At 38.0% G+C, this 20434-nt stretch overlaps 1 protein-coding gene across 2 annotated transcripts in view; it reads left to right on the forward strand.

The window, feature by feature from the left end:
* Positions 1 to 20434, forward strand: part of LOC117325313 — an 84551-nt gene that overhangs the window by 45094 nt on the left and 19023 nt on the right. For both annotated transcript variants that reach the window (XM_033881435.1, XM_033881436.1), the window contains 8 exons: positions 330 to 487; positions 809 to 956; positions 1628 to 1731; positions 2517 to 2739; positions 14015 to 14154; positions 15570 to 15726; positions 16787 to 16945; positions 17210 to 17368. In XM_033881435.1, coding sequence (XP_033737326.1) covers positions 330 to 487; positions 809 to 956; positions 1628 to 1731; positions 2517 to 2739; positions 14015 to 14154; positions 15570 to 15726; positions 16787 to 16945; positions 17210 to 17368 — 1248 coding nt within the window. The remainder of the gene's footprint in view (positions 1 to 329; positions 488 to 808; positions 957 to 1627; positions 1732 to 2516; positions 2740 to 14014; positions 14155 to 15569; positions 15727 to 16786; positions 16946 to 17209; positions 17369 to 20434) is intronic.

A 20434-nucleotide genomic window follows, 5' to 3' on the forward strand; every position in this document is an offset into this window, starting at 1 on the left:
TAGAGTCTAAATAAATATAGCATAGATCCATATTTGTGTCTACTTGTTATTTTTACCATTATGTCCATTTTCCCCCATTTACCTGTTGCCGCGCATTTTTTCCCAATACTAAAGCCATAGGCCCCATTCCCAAAGTAGTGAAAAAAGCCCTGATCGAAGATTTCGAAACAGCTAGAATGTTGATTTCAAGTATTCAGTATGGACATAATAATCAAATGTGTTATGTAAGATGGCAATGTGATTTTCGTACTAATTGTGTATGGACAATGTAATTAATTATCTTATTATTCTGCATTAAGTTTTCTTCTCAATGCATGTTACTTTTACAGTGAAGCCCAGTGCAGTGAAATCATTCAACCAAACTTTCACCAACGAGAGCACCTGTCTACTGCTGACCTGGGTATACGATACAAACATCGCCCCTTCTAGAGAGAAGCACTTCAGAATTCAGTACTCGCCTGTTACAGACCCGTCACACAATAATACGGTATAGTGTTCCTTACTGTCGTGTCTGTTACAGACCCGTCACACAATAATACGGTATAGTGTTCCTTACTGTCGTGTCTGTTACAGACCCGTCACACAATAATACGGTATAGTGTTCCTTACTGTCGTGTCTGTTACAGACCCGTCACACAATAATACGGTATAGTGTTCCTTACTGTTGTGTCTGTGTAGTCTGTTACAGACCAGTATTTTTTTCTGGACATCATAAAAACTTGACAATGATTCAGTTATAGCTTGAAGCTTGGGCAGTGATGATTGAAGCAATAAGTATAGAACAAGCCTTTGTTGTTTGTATTCCCAGGTGTGGAGCGATGGAGACCATGTGACCGTATGTCAGCTGACTCCCTACACGCTGTATGAGTTTACTATCGCTGTCCACCCAGACAGGGCTGCAGTGAAGGGCTACTGGAGTGACTCGGTCACCCATCAATTCCGCACTGATCAAGATGGTTTGTCCTCATCTACACTTTAATTGTAAAATATGTCTTGCCAAAATGATTGGTATTTTTTCAAGTTTTAAGAATATTTTTTTCTGTTTTTTAGCTCACCTACCCATGGTGCGGCGTCCGTCGTCCATCCATCCGTTGTCAGCTTTTTCATTTAAACAACTTCTTCTCAATAACCAAGAGGCCCAAGAACTTCATATTGGGGCCTGTAGCATGCTGGGGTGAAGGGCTTCCAAGTTTGTTCAAATAAATGACCTTGACCTTCATTCAAGGTCACATGTCTGTAGCATGCTTAGAGCCAAGAGTCACCAAGACCTGATCTTCGGCCAATAGTATGCTGGAATGAAGGACTAGAAAATATATTGACATGAATAAACCTAGCTTACTCTGATATTTGAATAAAGTTGTTATCAGCATATTATCTGTAGAAATGACCTCAATCAACTGCAAATTTGCTGTAGAGCCAGGTGAACGATACAGGCCCATTGGGCCTCTTGTTTGACATATTGTTTTCCTTGCTTTTGTAAAATGGCTGAACCTGTAAATCTGTTATTGAAATACTATGAAGCAGCTTGTGTGATACCATTATTGGTTCAGTGTGTTGATTATAAACAAATTCTTGCTTATAAACAATTCATTTCACAAGTCTTGGAAGAAATTAATTCTGTTGATAGTTCCTAGGGCAGCCCCCGAGATGGTTGGATATAGACACCTTACAGAACCAGGTATCAACAAACAAGGGACTCATGCGGAAATCATTTCGACGGTATTTTGGAAGGTGTGTATACTTGTTTTCTAGTAAGTTCCTGATTTGATGATTCATACTGACAAGGAATTACAAATCTCCAACTTTTTGACTAGAAATGAGCTTACTGGGGAAGTTAAAATCCCAGAAATCTTAGATGGATATCATTGTTTCTTAATGGACTAGTGCTCTAAACAATTCTTGTTATTTGTAATTAATTGTCAGCGATGTAAATTTGCCGCTAGTGGGCATAACTTACAATATCTTTATCTTCTATTTGACCTAACATAACTTGATCTCCTATTCAACTCATTAAAACTTTATCTCCTATTTATCTTACTGTAATGTTTTGTCCTATTTCATATTGCCCTGAGTCCGTGGTCTGTCTGGCATCCATCTGTCCATCCTTAAACAATCATTGTTATCGCTTTTTCTTGAAAAGTGCTGGAGGGACATTCCTCAAACTTCATGTGTAGGTTCCTCTGGGTCCCTGATTGTACCATTTGAATTAAGATTTTTGAGCAGAAAACCAAAATGGCCGACAGGTGGCCATCATGAATTTTGAGAATGGAAGTTTGTTCTTGCTATTTCTTGATAAGTACTGGAGGGATATTTCTCAAACTTCATGTGTAGGTTCCCCTTGTTCCCTAGCTGTGCTATTTGAATTTAGACTTTGGATCTGGAAAACAAGTTACTGTAACTTTATTTTCTATTCAACTGAACCTTACCTATCATTATTCCTTTTTCAACAGGAATAGAGGTGTGTCTGTATTTATTTAATCTATTACATTATATTGATACACAATTTATTGCTTCAGTTGATACCAAAGGAGGACAGGAATGGTTTGATCACAAGGTACAGTGTTAACATCACAGACCTGTCTCCAGGGGGTGTTACTACGGAGAAAATACTCTTAAACACACAGAACAGCAACACAAACCTGAACCTCCACTGTAACAAACTCTACAATGTGTCCATCACTGCTGCAACCATCAAAGGATACTCACCTGTCCACTCCAGCCTCATCATCAACACCACAGGTAAGTTACATAGGTACTCACCACTCCACATCATCAATCACCACAGGTACAGACCCGTGTACGTTCGCAGTTCCGATTTAAGCGTAGCGTTTCCATAGCATTACCGTACCATTTCCGTAGCATTACCGTAGCATAACCGTACCATTTCCGTAGCACTTCCGTAGCATTACCGTACCATTTCCGTACCGTTTGCGTCCACTCACCGTAGCATTACCGTAGCATTTGCGTTTACCTATTTTCACTCACAGACCGTCTCATAACCGTTCGGTAGAACATTTTGCGGAATGTATTTTTTATCGAAACGAAATTTAGTTAAATATACTTACCGAACGTCAAAAAAGAAATGTAGCGACAGCAAATAATTTTATAAGGAGGTGAGAATTACATAGATACGGCTATAAATCTGTTTGTATCTTTGTATAGAAAAAATAACACTCTCACAAAAAGCAAGTCAAGTCACATGGTCCATCGATCTTAATGTAATAAAAAATGGCGGATCCTAGTAGTAGTCGACGCATTACGATGGAAACCAAAATGAAGATCGTGTTAAATAAACAATATTACCTTTACTGTGCTATAGTCTAACCTTTAAAACAGTTACATATAATATGCACTGGTCAGGCTACATGTATAGGGTACAAATGCTCCAGACAGTATCACACAGGTAAACTAGGGTAGTTAGACTTAATTGTCAGCAATGATACAAACAACACAGCATGTTGTATACAGGTAAACTAAAGGTAAGGTATTTTGTGGACCAAGTGATATAGGTGTGAAAGGTAGAACCATAAGAGATAATTATAGCTTACAGGTAAGGCTATAGACTGATTCATAAAACGTCCAACTTTAATGAGAATGTCATCGTGATCTATGGAGTTATTCATTATTTATTTCAATTTTAAAACCCAAAGGTCTAATCACAGAATTGATAACAAATTGATAAAATCAGAGACGTATATATTACATGTGGGATATATATATATATATGTGTCTCTGATAAAGTATAACAAGAGTAAATTAATTACATAGTAAGAGCAAATACGGTATATAAAGTGCATACACATGTGAAATAGAACTGATGTCCTAAATAGAAATCATCCAGACAATCAAGTAAGTCTTGTTATGAACAGTAAACAAGAGACCTAATTCTGAAAACAAATCTTCGTCCGACATAAATCTCTCAAGTGAAACGTTAAAAAACTGTCGGGAACATGACGAAGGTAGTTAAAATTAATTAGGACTCTTTTAAGAACATTACAATTTCTTACAATAATCCAGCATTTACAGGGATAAAGCAAGGTTGAGCTACTCGACCTAGTAAAAAAAAAGATGTGGAACTAAAAAGTTAAATTATCCTGTAAAAGTTCGATCAAACAGGCTATGTACAGATTTGAATAACAATATATATATTAATGCCTTCATACCAGACTAGGTAAGTTGAATTGTGTACAAATTTACATGTAATATAGACTATTATCGTTTAATTTTGATTTAAAACATAGAAATAAAAAAAATAATAAAATAAAAAATAAAACCTGTACAACTTCAATCTGGTGTACGAGTGTTTCTTGCTATGGTGACCATATTTCAGAGTAGTAATCTAACTGACTGCACTAATGTACAGAGAGCGAATAACATTTTGAAAATCCAAATATGTAGATTGGGATGACCTTACCAACCACTTATCTAACATGAAATAAAAAGTTAAGATTCGGAGTGACCCATACACCCAAGTCTTTAGCATGTGTTTCTTTCTTTAGAGATTCCTCACCCAAGCTGTCGGGATACTCAGTTGTATATCTTTTGTTGCTAAACGTTATATAACAATATTTTTTTTATATAAAACGTACATTTTAAAGTTTTACACCCGTCGTAGACTCTGTCAATATTGGATAGGAGTCTTAAATATAACGTGCTGCTTTACAAAATTTACCATCATTGGCAAAAAGGAAAGTTTTGAAAAAAGAAGAAAGAGAGGGTGAATCATTTGAGTCATCATTTTATAAGTCATATTCAATTTGACATTTTTATATTTTCTCTCATGAAAGTAAGAACAGGCTACTGCTATAGTTTAAACTCACTCAGGTGTAAAATTTGACATGTTGGCCTGGTAATACAGGTAAATTTCTATATGTTGGCTCAGTGAGAATGAGCCTTAATAGGACCCCGGGGGGTTAATTGGGGACAGGTCACCTGGCCAGGTATACCATGTGCCAGACACAAAAGAGCTAGACTGATCAGCATCTTACAGGTAAGGTGTGATAGGATGCATGTCCTCAAGACTGTAGGGTTGCATATTGCGCCCAGTTGGCCATTGGCAACAGGCCTTTCCCAGATGTTTGGCTTCAATGTAATGTACATGTAGTCTGGACATGTACATTTATTTGTACATACAATGTATAAATCATATAGATGACATGTACTGTAAAAGAAACTTTCAAGTTTCGAATAACAATGTAAAAGCGAAAACTTTAGTGAATTAACATTCAATAAAAATTTAAAATATTAATATTTTGTCCGACAAAATATTTACATGAAGTACATGTACACCTGAGTCAGCCATTATTAGGCCTCTGACACAAACAGATGTGTTGTAATAGAAGCATATAAATGATTAAAATTATCGCATACAACATCAAAATTAATTTCAAAGGTAGATTCTTCACTCTACACTGTTGAAGTATATATATATTGAAACAATGTATTACCTGGTTATGTCCTTTGTGACAATAAGTTAAAAAAAAAAAAAAAAACAGTTGTGAACTAATTATCGTGCACTCCTCACTTCTCCTTGGGTGCAAAGATTAACTGATTGTCACTCAACTGAAGGTTAGATCACAACACAAGTCCATTAATAAAGATTTTCAGAGTGTTATCCATTATCACGTAAACACACAGAGTCCGCTCCATTGCAGACGTGTGATATACACGTATCTGATTGCACATGTACATTGTATATTCTTAAGTATATAATTATTGATGTCTTGTTTTTAGTTTTTATCCCTCCCCTCAGACTTTTAAACAAATCGACAATGCATACACACCAGTAATATGTACCAGTGATTGTTATATATAGACTTGCCAGACATGTACATGTACTTGACTTAATTGTCCCCCTAACTTGTTGCCATGGGTACTAATCCCCCCTCCCCACCACCATCAACTTCACCTGATGGCCATGGATATACACTTGATTAGGAGTCATCGGGCTCAGGTGTATAAGTCATCACCACACCTGGTCAGTTTCTCCTTTTTACAATTAGCCCTATAGGGGGTCTATTCATAGCCTGGTCAATCTGTGTTCAGAAATCTTGATCTGTTTACCTGTATCTAAATTAACACTTTGATACAAGTTTTTCAATTCAATTAGTTGATTTCTTAAACCTTACGGTTTATCAGTACAAATGCAGTGAATAAATGCAGTGAAAATATAGATAAATACATAAAAACACAACAATAAAGTTCGGACACACAGAGACAACACATACGCGACCGCAGCGCTAGTGTAGAGAGTGATTTTATTTCAAAATTAAATGCTATCGTCTTTTGTTGTTGAGAATAATAAATTTTCCTAAATTTGAAAGATCCTTTTATGACCTTAATATTTCCGGTTTCTAAAAGTTGTACAATTTTTTGCATACAGAGGTTTTCTATAGTAGTACAATCTGATAAAACGTTCTTCCACTTCCCGATACAACATTCACTCCATCAAACACCATTGCACTGTCGTTTCTACGTGTTCGCTTCGTCTAGGATCCGCTTTTTATAAGAACCAGATAATTTATTCAGAAACGGTCGATTATTTGTGAGCGTCAACCGTAGCATTTCCGTAGCATTACCGTAGCATTACCGTAGCACTTCCGTAGCATTAACGTACCATTTCCGTACCATTTCCGTAGCATTACCGTACCTTTTCCGTAGCACTTCCGTAGCATTACCGTACCATTTCCGTAGCACTTCCGTAGCGTTTGCGTTTAAGACGGAACAGCGAACGTACACGGGTCTGTAAGTTACATAGGTACTCACCACTCCACATCATCATCAACACCACAGGTAAGTTACACGGATACTCCCCACTCCACATCATCAACACCACAGGTAAGTCACACAGGTACTCACCACTCCACATCATCAACACCACAGGTAAGTCACACAGGTACTCACCACTCCACATCATCAACATCACAGGTAAGTCACACAGGTACTCACCTCTCCACATCATCAACATCACAGGTAAGTTACACAGGTACTCACCACTCCACATCATCAACACAACAGGTAAGTTACATAGGTACTCACCACTCCACATCATCAACATCACAGGTAAGTCACACAGGTACTCACCACTCCACATCATCATCACCACAGGTAAGTCACACAGGTACTCACCACTCCACATCATCAACATCACAGGTAAGTCACACAGATACTCACCACTCCACATCATCAACATCACAGGTAAGTCACACAGGTACTCACCACTCCACATCATCAACACCACAGGTAAGTCACACAGGTACTCACCACTCCACATCATCAACATCACAGGTAAGTCACACAGGTACTCACCTTTCCACATCATCAACATCACAGGTAAGTTACACAGGTACTCACCACTCCACATCATCAACATCACAGGTACTCACCACTCCACATCATCAACACCACAGGTAAGTCACACAGGTACTCACCACTCCACATCATCAACATCACAGGTAAGTCACACAGGTACTCACCTCTCCACATCATCAACATCACAGGTAAGTTACACAGGTACTCACCACTCCACATCATCATCACAACAGGTAAGTCATGCAGGTTCTCACCACTCCACATCATCAACACCACAGGTAAGTCACACAGGTACTCACAACTTCAGCCTTATCATCAACACCACAGGTAAGTCACACAGGTACTCACCTCTCCACATCATCAACATCACAGGTAAGTTACACAGGTACTCACCACTCCACATCATCATCACAACAGGTAAGTCACACAGGTTCTCACCACTCCACATCATCAACACCACAGGTAAGTCACACAGGTACTCACCACTCCACATCATCAACACTACAGGTAAGTCACACAGGTACTCACCACTCCACATCATCAACACCACAGGTAAGTCACACAGGTACTCACCACTCCACATCATCAACATCACAGGTAAGTCACACAGGTACTCACCTCTCCACATCATCAACATCACAGGTAAGTTACACAGGTACTCACCACTCCACATCATCATCACAACAGGTAAGTCATGCAGGTTCTCACCACTCCACATCATCAACACCACAGGTAAGTCACACAGGTACTCACAACTTCAGCCTTATCATCAACACCACAGGTAAGTCACACAGGTACTCACCTCTCCACATCATCAACATCACAGGTAAGTTACACAGGTACTCACCACTCCACATCATCATCACAACAGGTAAGTCACACAGGTTCTCACCACTCCACATCATCAACACCACAGGTAAGTCACACAGGTACTCACAACTTCAGCCTGATCATCAACACCACAGGTAAGTCACATAGGTACTCACCACTCTACATCATCAACACTACAGGTAAGTTACACAGGTACTCACCACTCCACATCATCAACACCACCTGTAAGTTACATAGGTCAAAGTTTGCTGTAGAGCCAGGTGAGGGATACAGGCACATTGGGCCTTTTTTTATACCCCCGCAACGAAGTTAGGGGGGTATACTGGAATCAGGTTGTTTGTCCCTCCGTCCGTAAACAATTTTTGTTATCGCTATTTCTGAGAAAGAACTGAAGGGATCTTTCTCAAATTTCATATGTAGGTTCCCCTTGGTGCCTAGTTATGCATATTGCGATTTGAGACAAATCGGAAAACAACATGGCCGACAGGCAGCCATCTTGGATTTTGACAATTGAAGTTTGTTATCACTATTTCTGAGAAAGTACTGAATGGATCTTTCTGAAATTTCATATGTAGGTTTCCCTCGGTGCCTAGTTATGCATATTGCGTTTTGAGACCAATCTGAAAACAACATGGCCGACATGCAGCCATCTTGGATTTTGACAATTGAAGTTTGTTATCGCTATTTCTGAGAATGTACTGAAGGGATCTTTCTGAAATTTCATATGTAGGTTTCCCTTGGTGCCTAGTTATGCATATTGCGTTTTGAGACCAATCTGAAAACAACATGGCCGACATGCAGCCATCTTGGATTTTGACAATTGAAGTTTGTTATCGCTATTTCTGAGAATGTACTGAAGGGATCTTTCTGAAATTTCATATGTAGGTTTCCCTTGGTGCCTAGTTATGCATATTGCGTTTTGAGACCAATCGGAAAACAACATGGCCGACATGCAGCCATCTTGGATTTTGACAATTGAAGTTTGTTATCGCTATTTCTGAGAATGTACTGAAGGGATCTTTCTGAAATTTTATATGTAGGTTTCCCTTGGTGCCTAGTTATGCATATTGCGTTTTGAGACCAATCTGAAAACAACATGGCCGACATGCAGCCATCTTGGATTTTGACAATTGAAGTTTGTTATCGCTATTTCTGAGAATGTACTGAAGGGATCTTTCTGAAATTTCATATGTAGGTTTCCCTTGGTGCCTAGTTATGCATATTGCGTTTTGAGACCAATCGGAAAACAACATGGCCGACATGCAGCCATCTTGGATTTTGACAATTGAAGTTTGTTATCGCTATTTCTGAGAATGTACTGAAGGGATCTTTCTGAAATTTTATATGTAGGTTTCCCTTGGTGCCTAGTTATGCATATTGCGTTTTGAGACCAATCTGAAAACAACATGGCCGACAGGTAGCCATCTTGGATTTTGACAATTGAAGTTTGTTATCAGTATTTCTGAGAAAGTACTGAATGGATCTTTCTGAAATTTCATATGTAAGTTTCCCTTGGTGCCTAGTTATGCATATTGCGTTTTGAGACCAATCAGAAAACAACATGGCCGACAATCAGCCATCTTTGATAAGAACAATTGAAGTTTGTTATCGCTATTTCTGAGAAAGTACTGAAGGGATCTTTCTCAAATTTCATATGGAGGTTCCCCTTGCTGCCTCGTTATGCTTATTGCATTTTGAGATCAATTGGAAAACAATATGGCCGACAGACCGCCATCTTGGATTTTGACAATTGAAGTTTGTTATCTCTATTTCTCAAAGTACTGAATGGATCTTTCTCAAATTTCATAAGTAGGTTCCCCTTGGTCCCTTGTATTGCATTTTTGGACCAGTCTGTCCTGAAAACAACCTGGCAAACAAACAGGCATTATCGTTAAATCTCAAATTTCTTATATAGCTAGGATTCCCTTGTTTGAAAAGTACTGGAGGGATGTCTCAATTTGCACAGATTAGTAAAATGAAAGGAAAAGTAGAGAAAAGATCAATCTGACATGGAACCTATGAAGATCATTCAATGGTGGGCGCCAAGATCCCTCTGGGATCTCTTGTTTTCAAAATTATGGTTGCTATGGCAACTGGTCACTATAAACAGGTTTTCTGATAAGAACCATAACTTTAAGTTTGTCCGGACAACTCCTCCTAAACCGAAGGGCCGATTTCAATGAAACTTCGCACAAATATAGAGGACCATGTGTAGATATGCATGCCACTTTATTTTTCTCAAAATTATGGTTGCTATGGCAACTGGTCACTATCAACAGGTTTTTCTGATAAGAACCATAACTTCAAGTTTGTCCGGACAACTCCTCCTAAACCGAAGGGCCGATTTCAATGAAACTTCACACAAATATAGAAAACCATGTGTAGATATGCATGCCACTTTCTTTTTTTTCAAAATTATGGTTGCTATGGCAACTGGTCACTATAAACAGGTTTTCTGATAAGAACCATAACTTTAAGTTTGTCCGGACAACTCCTCCTAAACCGAAGGGCCGATTTCAATGAAACTTCGCACAAATATAGAGGACCATGTGTAGATATGCATGCCACTTTATTTTTCTCAAAATTATGGTTGCTATGGCAACTGGTCACTATCAACAGGTTTTTCTGATAAGAACCATAACTTCAAGTTTGTCCGGACAACTCCTCCTAAACCGAAGGGCCGATTTCAATGAAACTTCACACAAATATAGAAAACCATGTGTAGATATGCATGCCACTTTCTGTTTTTTTCAAAATTATGGTTGCTATGGCAACTGGTCACTATAAACAGATTTTCTGATAAGAACCATAACTTTAAGTTTGTCCGGACAACTCCTCCTAAACTGAAGGGCCGATTTCAATGAAACTTCACACAAATATAGAGGACCATGTGTAGATGTGCATGCCACTTTTTAGCCCACCATCATCAGATGGTGGGCTATTCAAATCGCCCTGCGTCCGTGGTCCGTCGTCCGTCCGTCCATCCGTCCGTCCGTCCCTCCGTCCCTCCGTCCGTAAACAATTCTTGTTATCGCTATTTCTGAGAAAGTACTGGAGGGATCTTTCTCAAATTTCATATGAAGGTTCCCCTTGGTGCCTAGTTATGCATATTGCATTTTGAGACCAATCGGATAACAACATGGTCGACAGGCAGCCATCTTGGATTTTGACAATTGAAGTTTGTTATCGCTATTTCTGAGAAAGGACTGAAGGGATCTTTCTCAAATTTCATATGAAGGTTCCCCTTGGTGCCTAGTTATGCATATTGCATTTTGAGACCAATCGGATAACAACATGGCCGACAGGCAGCCATCTTGGATTTTGACAATGGAAGTTTGTTATCGCTATTTCTGAGAAAGTGCTGAAGGGATCTTTTTCAAATTTCATATGAAGGTTTCCCTTGGTGCCTAGTTATGCATATTGCGATTTGAGACCAATCGGAAAACAACATGGCCGACAGGCAGCCATCTTGGATTTTGACAATTGAAGTTTGTTATCGCTATTTCTGAGAATGTACTGAATGGATCTTTCTCAAATTTCATATGTAGGTTCCCCTTGGTGCCTAGTTATGCATATTGCGTTTTGAGACTAATCGGAAAACAACATGGCCGACAGGCAGCCATCTTGGATTTTGACAATTGAAGTTTGTTATCGCTATTTCTGAGAAAGTACTGAAGGGATCATTATCAAATTTCATATGTAGGTTCCCCTTAGGTGCCTAGTTATGCATATAGCGTTTTGAGACCAATCGGAAAGCAACATGGCCGACAGTCAGCCATCTTGGATTTTGACAATTGAAGTTTGTTATCGCTATTTCTGAGAAAGTCCTGAAGGGATCATTCTCAAATTTCATATGTAGGTTCCCCTTGGTGCCTAGTTATGCATATTGCCTTTTGAGACCAATCGGAAAACAACATGACCGACAGGCAGCCATCTTGGATTTTGATAATTGAAGTTTGTTATCGCTATTTCTGAGAAAGTACTGAAGGGATCTTTCTCAAATTTCATATGTAGGTTTCCCTTGGTGCCTAGTTATGCATATTGCGTTTTGAGACCAATCGGAAAACAACATGGCCGACAGGCAGCCATCTTGGATTTTGACAATTGAAGTTTGTTATCGCTATTTCTGAGAAAGTACTGACGGGATCTTTCTCAAATTTCATATGTAGGCCCCCTTGGTGCCTAGTTATGCATATTGCGTTTTGAGATCAATCGGAAAACAACATGGCCGACAGGCAGCCATCTTGGATTTTGACAATTGAAGTTTGTTATCGCTATTTCTGAGAAAGTGCTGAAGGGATCTTTCTTAAATTTCATATGAAGGTTTCCCTTGGTGCCTAGTTATGCATATTGCATTTTGAGACCAATCGGAAAACAACATGGCCGACAGACCGCCATCTTGGATTTTGACAATTGAAGTTTGTTATCTCTATTTCTCAAAGTACTGAATGGATCTTTCTCAAATTTCATAAGTAGGTTCCCCTTGGTTCCTTGTATTGCATTTTTGGACCAGTCTTTCCTGAAAACAATTTGGCAAACAAACAGCCATTATCGTTAAATCTCAACTTTCTTATATAGCTAGGATTCCCTTGTTTGAAAAGTACTGGAGGGATGTCTCGATTTGCACAGATTAGTAAAATGAAGGGAAAAGTAGAGAAAAGATCAATCTGACATGGAACCTATGAAGATCATTCAATGGTGGGCGCCAAGATCCCTCTGGGATCTCTTGTTTTTTTTTTCAAAATTATGGTTGTTATGGCAACTGGTCACTATTTTACTGGGTTATCTTAGTTAGCCTCTAATTAACAGTTCCAATTCACCATTGACTCGTGCAGATTGCAGGGGTATTAGTCAGCCATCCTGGCGACAGTTCTAGTTCAAAGTGGTGTATTTGAGTACAATTAAATACTACCATCACATTCAGACAGTTTTTTGGAGACAGATATATTACCACACAGAAACCAAAATAGGTACAACAAGGTCATATTTTACAGTAAATGGAACATAATACGTCACAGTAAATGTGTTATTGTTGTGACTAGCCCTCCACCTCTGGGTGGCGAGTTCGAAACCCAGATGGGGCAGTTGCCTGGTACTGACCATAGGTCGGAAGTTTTATTCTGGGTACTCCAGCTTTCCTCTACCTCCAAAACCTGGCATGCCCTTAAATGACCTTGGCTTTTTATAGGATGTTAAACAAAAACAAACAATCAATTACCACCTGGAGCGTAATACCTCACAGTAAATATGTTATTGTTGTTCCAGGTTTTTCACCACCTGTAGTTATGGTGGAGCGTAATACCTCACAGTAAATATGTTACTGTTGTTCCAGGTTTTTCACCACCTGTAGTTATGGTGGGGCATAATACCTCACAGTAAATATGTTATTGTTGTTCCAGGTTTTTCACCACCTGTAGTTATGGTGGGGCGTAATACCTCACAGTAAATATGTTATTGTTGTTCCAGGTTTTTCACCACCTGTAGTTATGGTGGGGCGTAATACCTCGATCACAGTAAATATGTTATTGTTGTTCCAGGTTTTTCACCACCTGTAGTTATGGTGGAGCGTAATACCTCACAGTAAATATGTTATTGTTGTTCCAGGTTTTTCACCACCTGTAGTTATGGTGGAGCGTAATACCTCACAGTAACTATGTTATTGTTGTTCCAGGTTTTTCACCACCTGTAGTTATGGTGGAGCGTAATACCTCACAGTAAATATGTTATTGTTATTCCAGGTTTTTCACCACCTGTAGTTATGGTGGGGCGTAATACCTCACAGTAAATATGTTATTGTTGTTCCAGGTTTTTCACCACCTGTACTTATGGTGGAGCGTAATACCTCACAGTAAATATGTTATTGTTGTTCCAGGTTTTTCACAACCAGTACTTATGGTGGAGCGTAATGCCTCAATCTACAACATATCGTGGACTGTGCCCTGGCCCGCGGACTCCCTCACAAGTTTCAATGTGGTCTACTGCAAGCAGCTTGGGTCACAGCAAGACTGTTCTGTAAGTTCTGAGGAGTGGAGATTTGACAGTCTTTGGTAGACAGATATATTACCACATCATCACTAGTATAACAGTAAACAAGACTAAGTTCTGAGGAGTGGAGATTTGACAGTCTTTGGTAGACAGATATATTACCACATCATCACTAGTATAACAGTAAACTAGACTAAGTTCTGAGGAGTGGAGATTTGACAGTCTTTGGTAGACAGATATATTACCACATCATCAGTAGTATAACAGTAAACAAGACTAAGTTCTGAGGAGTGGAGATTTGACAGTCTTTGGTAGACAGATATATTACCACATCATCACTAGTATAACAGTAAACTAGATTAAGTTCTGAGGAGTGGAGATTTGACAGTCTTTGGTAGACAGATATATTACCACATCATCACTAGTATAACAGTAAACAAGACTAAGTTCTGAGGAGTGAGATTTGACAGTCTTTGGTAGACAGATATATTACCACATCATCACTAGTATAACAGTAAACAAGACTAAGTTCTGAGGAGTGGAGATTTGACAGTCTTTGGTAGACAGATATATTACCACATCATCACTAGTATAACAGTAAACAAGACTAAGTTCTGAGGAGTGGAGATTTGACAGTCTTTGGTAGACAGATATATTACCACATCATCACTAGTATAACAGTAAACAAGACTAAGTTCTGAGGAGTGGAGATTTGACAGTCTTTGGTAGACAGATATATTACCACATCATCACTAGTATAACAGTAAACAAGACTAAGTTCTGAGGAGTGGAGATTTGACAGTCTTTGGTAGACAGATATATTACCACATCATCACTAGTATAACAGTAAACAAGACTAAGTTCTGAGCAGTGGAGATTTGACAGTCTTTGGTAGACAGATATATTACCACATCATCACCAGTATAACAGTAAACAAGACTAAGTTCTGAGGAGTGGAGATTTGACAGTCTTTGGTAGACAGATATTACCACATCATCAGTAGTATAACAGTAAACTAGACTAAGTTCTGAGGAGTGGAGATTTGACAGTCTTTGGTAGACAGATATTACCACATCATCACTAGTATAACAGTAAACAAGACTTAGTTCTGAGGAGTGGAGATTTGACAGTCTTTGGTAGACAGGTATATTACCACATCATCACTAGTATAACAGTAAACAAGACTAAGTTCTGAGGAGTGGAGATTTGACAGTCTTTGGTAGACAGATATTACCACATCATCAGTAGTATGATAACAGCACATGGGCAACATCTGGCTTGAATTGATAAGATTTCCTTCAGTGATAAATATTTCAGGCATAATCAAGTGAATGTTGTCAAAATTATTACAACAAATGCATACAAACACAGATAGTTCACAATTTTGGGTAAACTTCTCTTACATTTCATGGGTTTTAAATATTACAATGTTATTTTGACAGAGTGAGCTTGAGAAGGCGATTGTCCCTGATCCCCGTACACACCACCAAACTTTGTCCCTGAAGTCTGACACGACATACCTGTTTGGTGTGTCACTCATCAGGGCTGGAGTTGCCAGTGCTGCTACGTTTGAGAGCTGTGTTTACGTTGTCACTGCAGGTAAGTAGACCACTTTAATATTTCTAGCAACCCATCATCTGATGGCGGGCTGTTGAAGGAGCAGTTCCTTTGTGGTCTCTTGTGATTCATTCCATCTGTAAACTGCCATGGCCTTGTTATCACTATTTTTTGTAAACTATCAGAAGGAATTTTTCCAAATCATTTGTAGGTTCCCCTTGGTCAGTCCATAGTTGTGCATGTTCAATTTTGAGCCAATCAGAAATACACCACTTTGAAAGCCTCTGATTGGTTGTTTCTAACTCCCATCAAATCTGATTGGCTAACCTGTGGCCTTTGATCATGTACTACTGTTTATCTGACAATCAAAAACATCAACATGTCCACATTTTCCAGATTTTCTGACAGCATAAGATTAACTGAATAAAATGAGTATTTTCATTGAAAGGTAGAATAATCTGGTGTTTGAGTCATATGAAATAGAATTTGATGATGGTAAAATATGCATGGACACTGACTACCCTTGAGTTTCTGATTTTTTGATGAACAAATTTTAGGGTGAACTTTCAGCCTAACTTTGATTAATGATAGCATGGCTATGAAGTCCAGGAAAGTATATCGTTCTAAAATTGAGTTGAACAGTGATTAGAGTAATATTCAGCTGTGACGTTTGACTTTGCAGTGTTGTCCTTGAATACATGCACGGCGTCATTTTATCAATTGTTTTATGAATAAAATCTTAAACACCACGAGCTGGTGTCTTTTAGATTTGAATAGAACTCAAGTTAGATAAACATGATAAACAGTTGTCACTTGTTGAAGAACCTCTATTTCTTAGACAATATTAAAGGGCACATTTCATATATTATATAGATAGAACAGATATAGAATTTCAACAGCTGAATTTTGTTATTTCCATTTCTCAGCGAGTATTTCATTGACAGTTCCCCAATTTCATTTGTAGGTCTCTTTCGGTCCATAGTTATGCATGTTTAATTTTGAGACTAATCAGAAAACAAAATGGCTGACAGGTGGCCATTTTGAATTTTGACTATTGAGGAAATTCATTTTTGATATTGCTTTTTATGTAATTTCACTTCAGCCCCAAATCCACCTGAGTTCTCTGTCGATGACAGCATTGGAGATAACAGCCTACGGATATCGTGGGATTCTATCGCATGCAACAACCAACAACCTTATGTGAGAAGTTTTACTGTCATATGGTGTCCAATTAACAAACAACAGGAGAATCGGTGTATTGGTAAGTATTCACCATTCTATGGTATTGTTGTACCGAAGCTCATCTATGTCAATTTTGTTTACTAGAAAGCCTGAACAAGTCAAACAAACATGAATACACACATAGAAGGCCAAACTAGTGGATAAGATATAATGTGAGATTGTCACACAAGAAGGCATAACTAGTAGATAAGATATAATGTGAGATTGTCACACGGAAGACCAATATATGTATATAACACTACATCAATATACAAGTTAGTTTTTACTTTTTTTCCTCCATTAGGTCCAAAGCACTCTGTGGTAATCCCGTCCACATCCAAAACAGAATACATCATCAAGAATCTAGAGAAGGATGTACGCTTTGGTGTGACAATGTCGAGCTCTTCTTCATCACAGACTAGCCGCCTAAGTGACATGAAGTATGGTACACCAACAAACAATGGTAAGTTGTAGTTTATGTTGTGTTGTAAACACCAACAATGGTAAGTTGTAGGTTAAGTTGTGTTGTAAACACCAATAATGGTAGTCTGTAGGTTATGTTATGTTGTGTAGTGTTGTAAACACCAACAATGGTAGGCTGTAGGTTATGTTGTGTTGTAAACACCAACAATGGTAGGTTGTATGTTATGTTGTGTTGTGTTGTAAACACCAATAATAGTAGGCTGTATGTTATGTTGTGTTGTGTTGTAAACACCAACAATGGTAGGCTGTAGGTTATGTTGTGTTGTGTTGTAAACACCAATAATGGTAGGCTGTAGGTTATGTTGTGTTGTAAACACCAATAAAAGTAGGCTGTAGGTTATGTTGTGTTGTAAACACCAATAATAGTAGGCTGTAGGTTATGTTATGTTGTGTTGTGTTATAAACACCAACAATGGTAGGCTGTAGGTTATGTTGTGTTATAAACACCAACAATGGTAGGCTGTAGGTTATGTAGTGTTGTAAACACCAATAAAAGTAGGCTGTAGGTTATGTTGTGTTGTAAACACCAATAATAGTAGGCTGTAGGTTATGTTGTGTTATAAACACCAACAATGGTAGGCTGTAGGTTATGTTGTGTTGTGTTGTAAACACCAATAATGGTAGGCTGTAGGTTATGTTGTGTTGTGTTGTGTTGTTAACACCAACAATGGTAGGCTGTAGGTTATGTTGTGTTGTAAACACCAACAATGGTATGCTGTAGGTTATGTTGTGTTGTAAACACCAATAATGGTAGGCTGTATGTTATGTTGTGTTGTAAACACCAACAATGGTATGCTGTAGGTTATGTTGTGTTATAAACACCAACAATGGTAGGCTGTGCTGTAGGTTGTGTTGTGTTGTAAACACCAACAATGGTAGGCTGTAGGTTATGTTATGTTGTGTTGTGTTGTAAACACCAATAATGGTAGGCTGTATGTTATGTTGTGTTGTAAACACCAACAATGGTAGGCTGTAGGTTATGTTGTGTTGTAAACACCAACAATGGTAGGCTGTAGGTTATGTTGTGTTGTGTTGTGTTGTTAACACCAACAATGGTAGGCTGTAGGTTATGTTGTGTTGTAAACACCAACAATGGTAGGTTATGTTGTGTTGTGTTGTAAACACCAACAATGGTAGGCTATAGGTTATGTTGTGTTATAAACACCAACAATGGTAGGCTGTAGGTTATGTTGTGTTATAAACACCAACAATGGTTGGTTGTATGTTATGTTGTGTTGTAAACACCAACAATGGTAGGCTGTAAGTTTTGTTGTGTTGTAAACACCAACAATGGTAGGCTTTAGGTTATGTTGTGTTGTAAACACCAATAATGGTAGGCTGTAGGTTATGTTGTGTTATAAACACCAACAATGGTAGGTTGTATGTTATGTTGTGTTGTAAACACCAACAATGGTAGGCTGTAAGTTTCGTTGTGTTGTAAACACCAACAATGGTAGGCTGTAGGTTATGTTGTGTTGTAAACACCAATAATGGTAGGCTGTATGTTATGTTGTGTTGTGTTGTGTTGTTAACATCAACAATAGTAGGCTGTAGGTTATGTTATGTTTTGTAGTGTTATAAACACCAACAATGGTAGGCTGTAGGTTTTGTTGTGTTGTAAACACCAACAATGGTAGGCTGTAGGTTTTGTAGTGTTATAAACACCAACAATGGTAGGTTGTATGTTATGTTGTGTTGTAAACACCAACAATGGTAGGCTGTAAGTTTTGTTGTGTTGTAAACACCAACAATGGTAGGCTGTAGGTTTTGTAGTGTTATAAACACCAACAATGGTAGGCTGTAGGTTATGTTGTGTTGTAAACACCAACAATGGTAGGCTGTATGTTATGTTATGTTTTGTAGTGTTATAAACACCAACAATGGTAGGCTGTAGGTTTTGTAGTGTTATAAACACCAACAATGGTAGGCTGTAGGTTTTGTAGTGTTGTAAACACCAATAATGGTAGGCTGTATGTTATGTTGTGTTGTAAACACCAACAATGGTAGGCTGTAGGTTTGTACACACTAATATGTCCATAGACTGTAAACACAATGGTATGGTGTAGGTTGTGATGTATGTTGACCAGCTAAAATACAGACATGATATACAGATACATGTATATCTATGGTAACAGCAGTACTTTAGGGTTTGTGTGTTTCTTTTCAGCACCACTGATGTAGCCGTCATTGAGGGCATGGCCAAACAGAAACCTGTTTCTTACAATGCTATAATTGATAACTTAAATAAAACATTTGATATAGTAATTGAAGTCTTCTTTTACCAATCAAAGAACTTAGTGGGGAAATTATATATTTATTCATTTATTTTTAAAAAGCAAATTTTGACTTTTTAACTTGTTTTGATTATTTAATCAGTTGAAAAGGTGACTTTTTAGCTTACCTTTCCGAGATATCTTTTTTAAATCTTAAAAAGCAGAACATGTATACAAAGGTCATTTATTGCTGTATATGGAGGCTAGTTTGGGAGGGGGCAGAAATGGAGGGGTATAAACACAAAAGTAATAAAACTTGAATCTGTTCAATGAAATGTACAATACCACATGTAAAGTAAAACATCAATACAATGTCTTGCAATTGTTTTGAAATGAAGTTGATTAATTTGAGTAGCTGATAATGTTATATAAAGGAAATTTATAATTTCTACATATAGTGTGTCTTGCAATAGATGTAGGGCAATAAGTACGTGTACCTGATATGTCAGGTGAGCATTTAGGCCAATAGGTCTCTAGTTTAAGCATGCTATGTGGAAAGTTTGAAGTACCATGGTAATCTTAGCTTTGTAGCTTAATAAATCATATTCAGAACTACCAGTAACAAGCTAAGCTGCTTTACTGTCTAACATGACTAAGGGGTAGAGATCCAAGTTGTTCCATTTATTATAAACTTTATTTCATGTTCCTTTGAATGCTTATAGATCAACCAATTTTATCATAATGATCTAAATATACAATACAAATGCTTTTTAAAATGACCAATTTTATTTGATTTTAACATATAAAATCAAAACGATCATTGTTTGGCCCTA

Source organism: Pecten maximus, chromosome 4, assembly GCF_902652985.1.
Source record: "Pecten maximus chromosome 4, xPecMax1.1, whole genome shotgun sequence".
NCBI classification, from domain to species: Eukaryota; Metazoa; Mollusca; class Bivalvia; order Pectinida; family Pectinidae; genus Pecten; species Pecten maximus.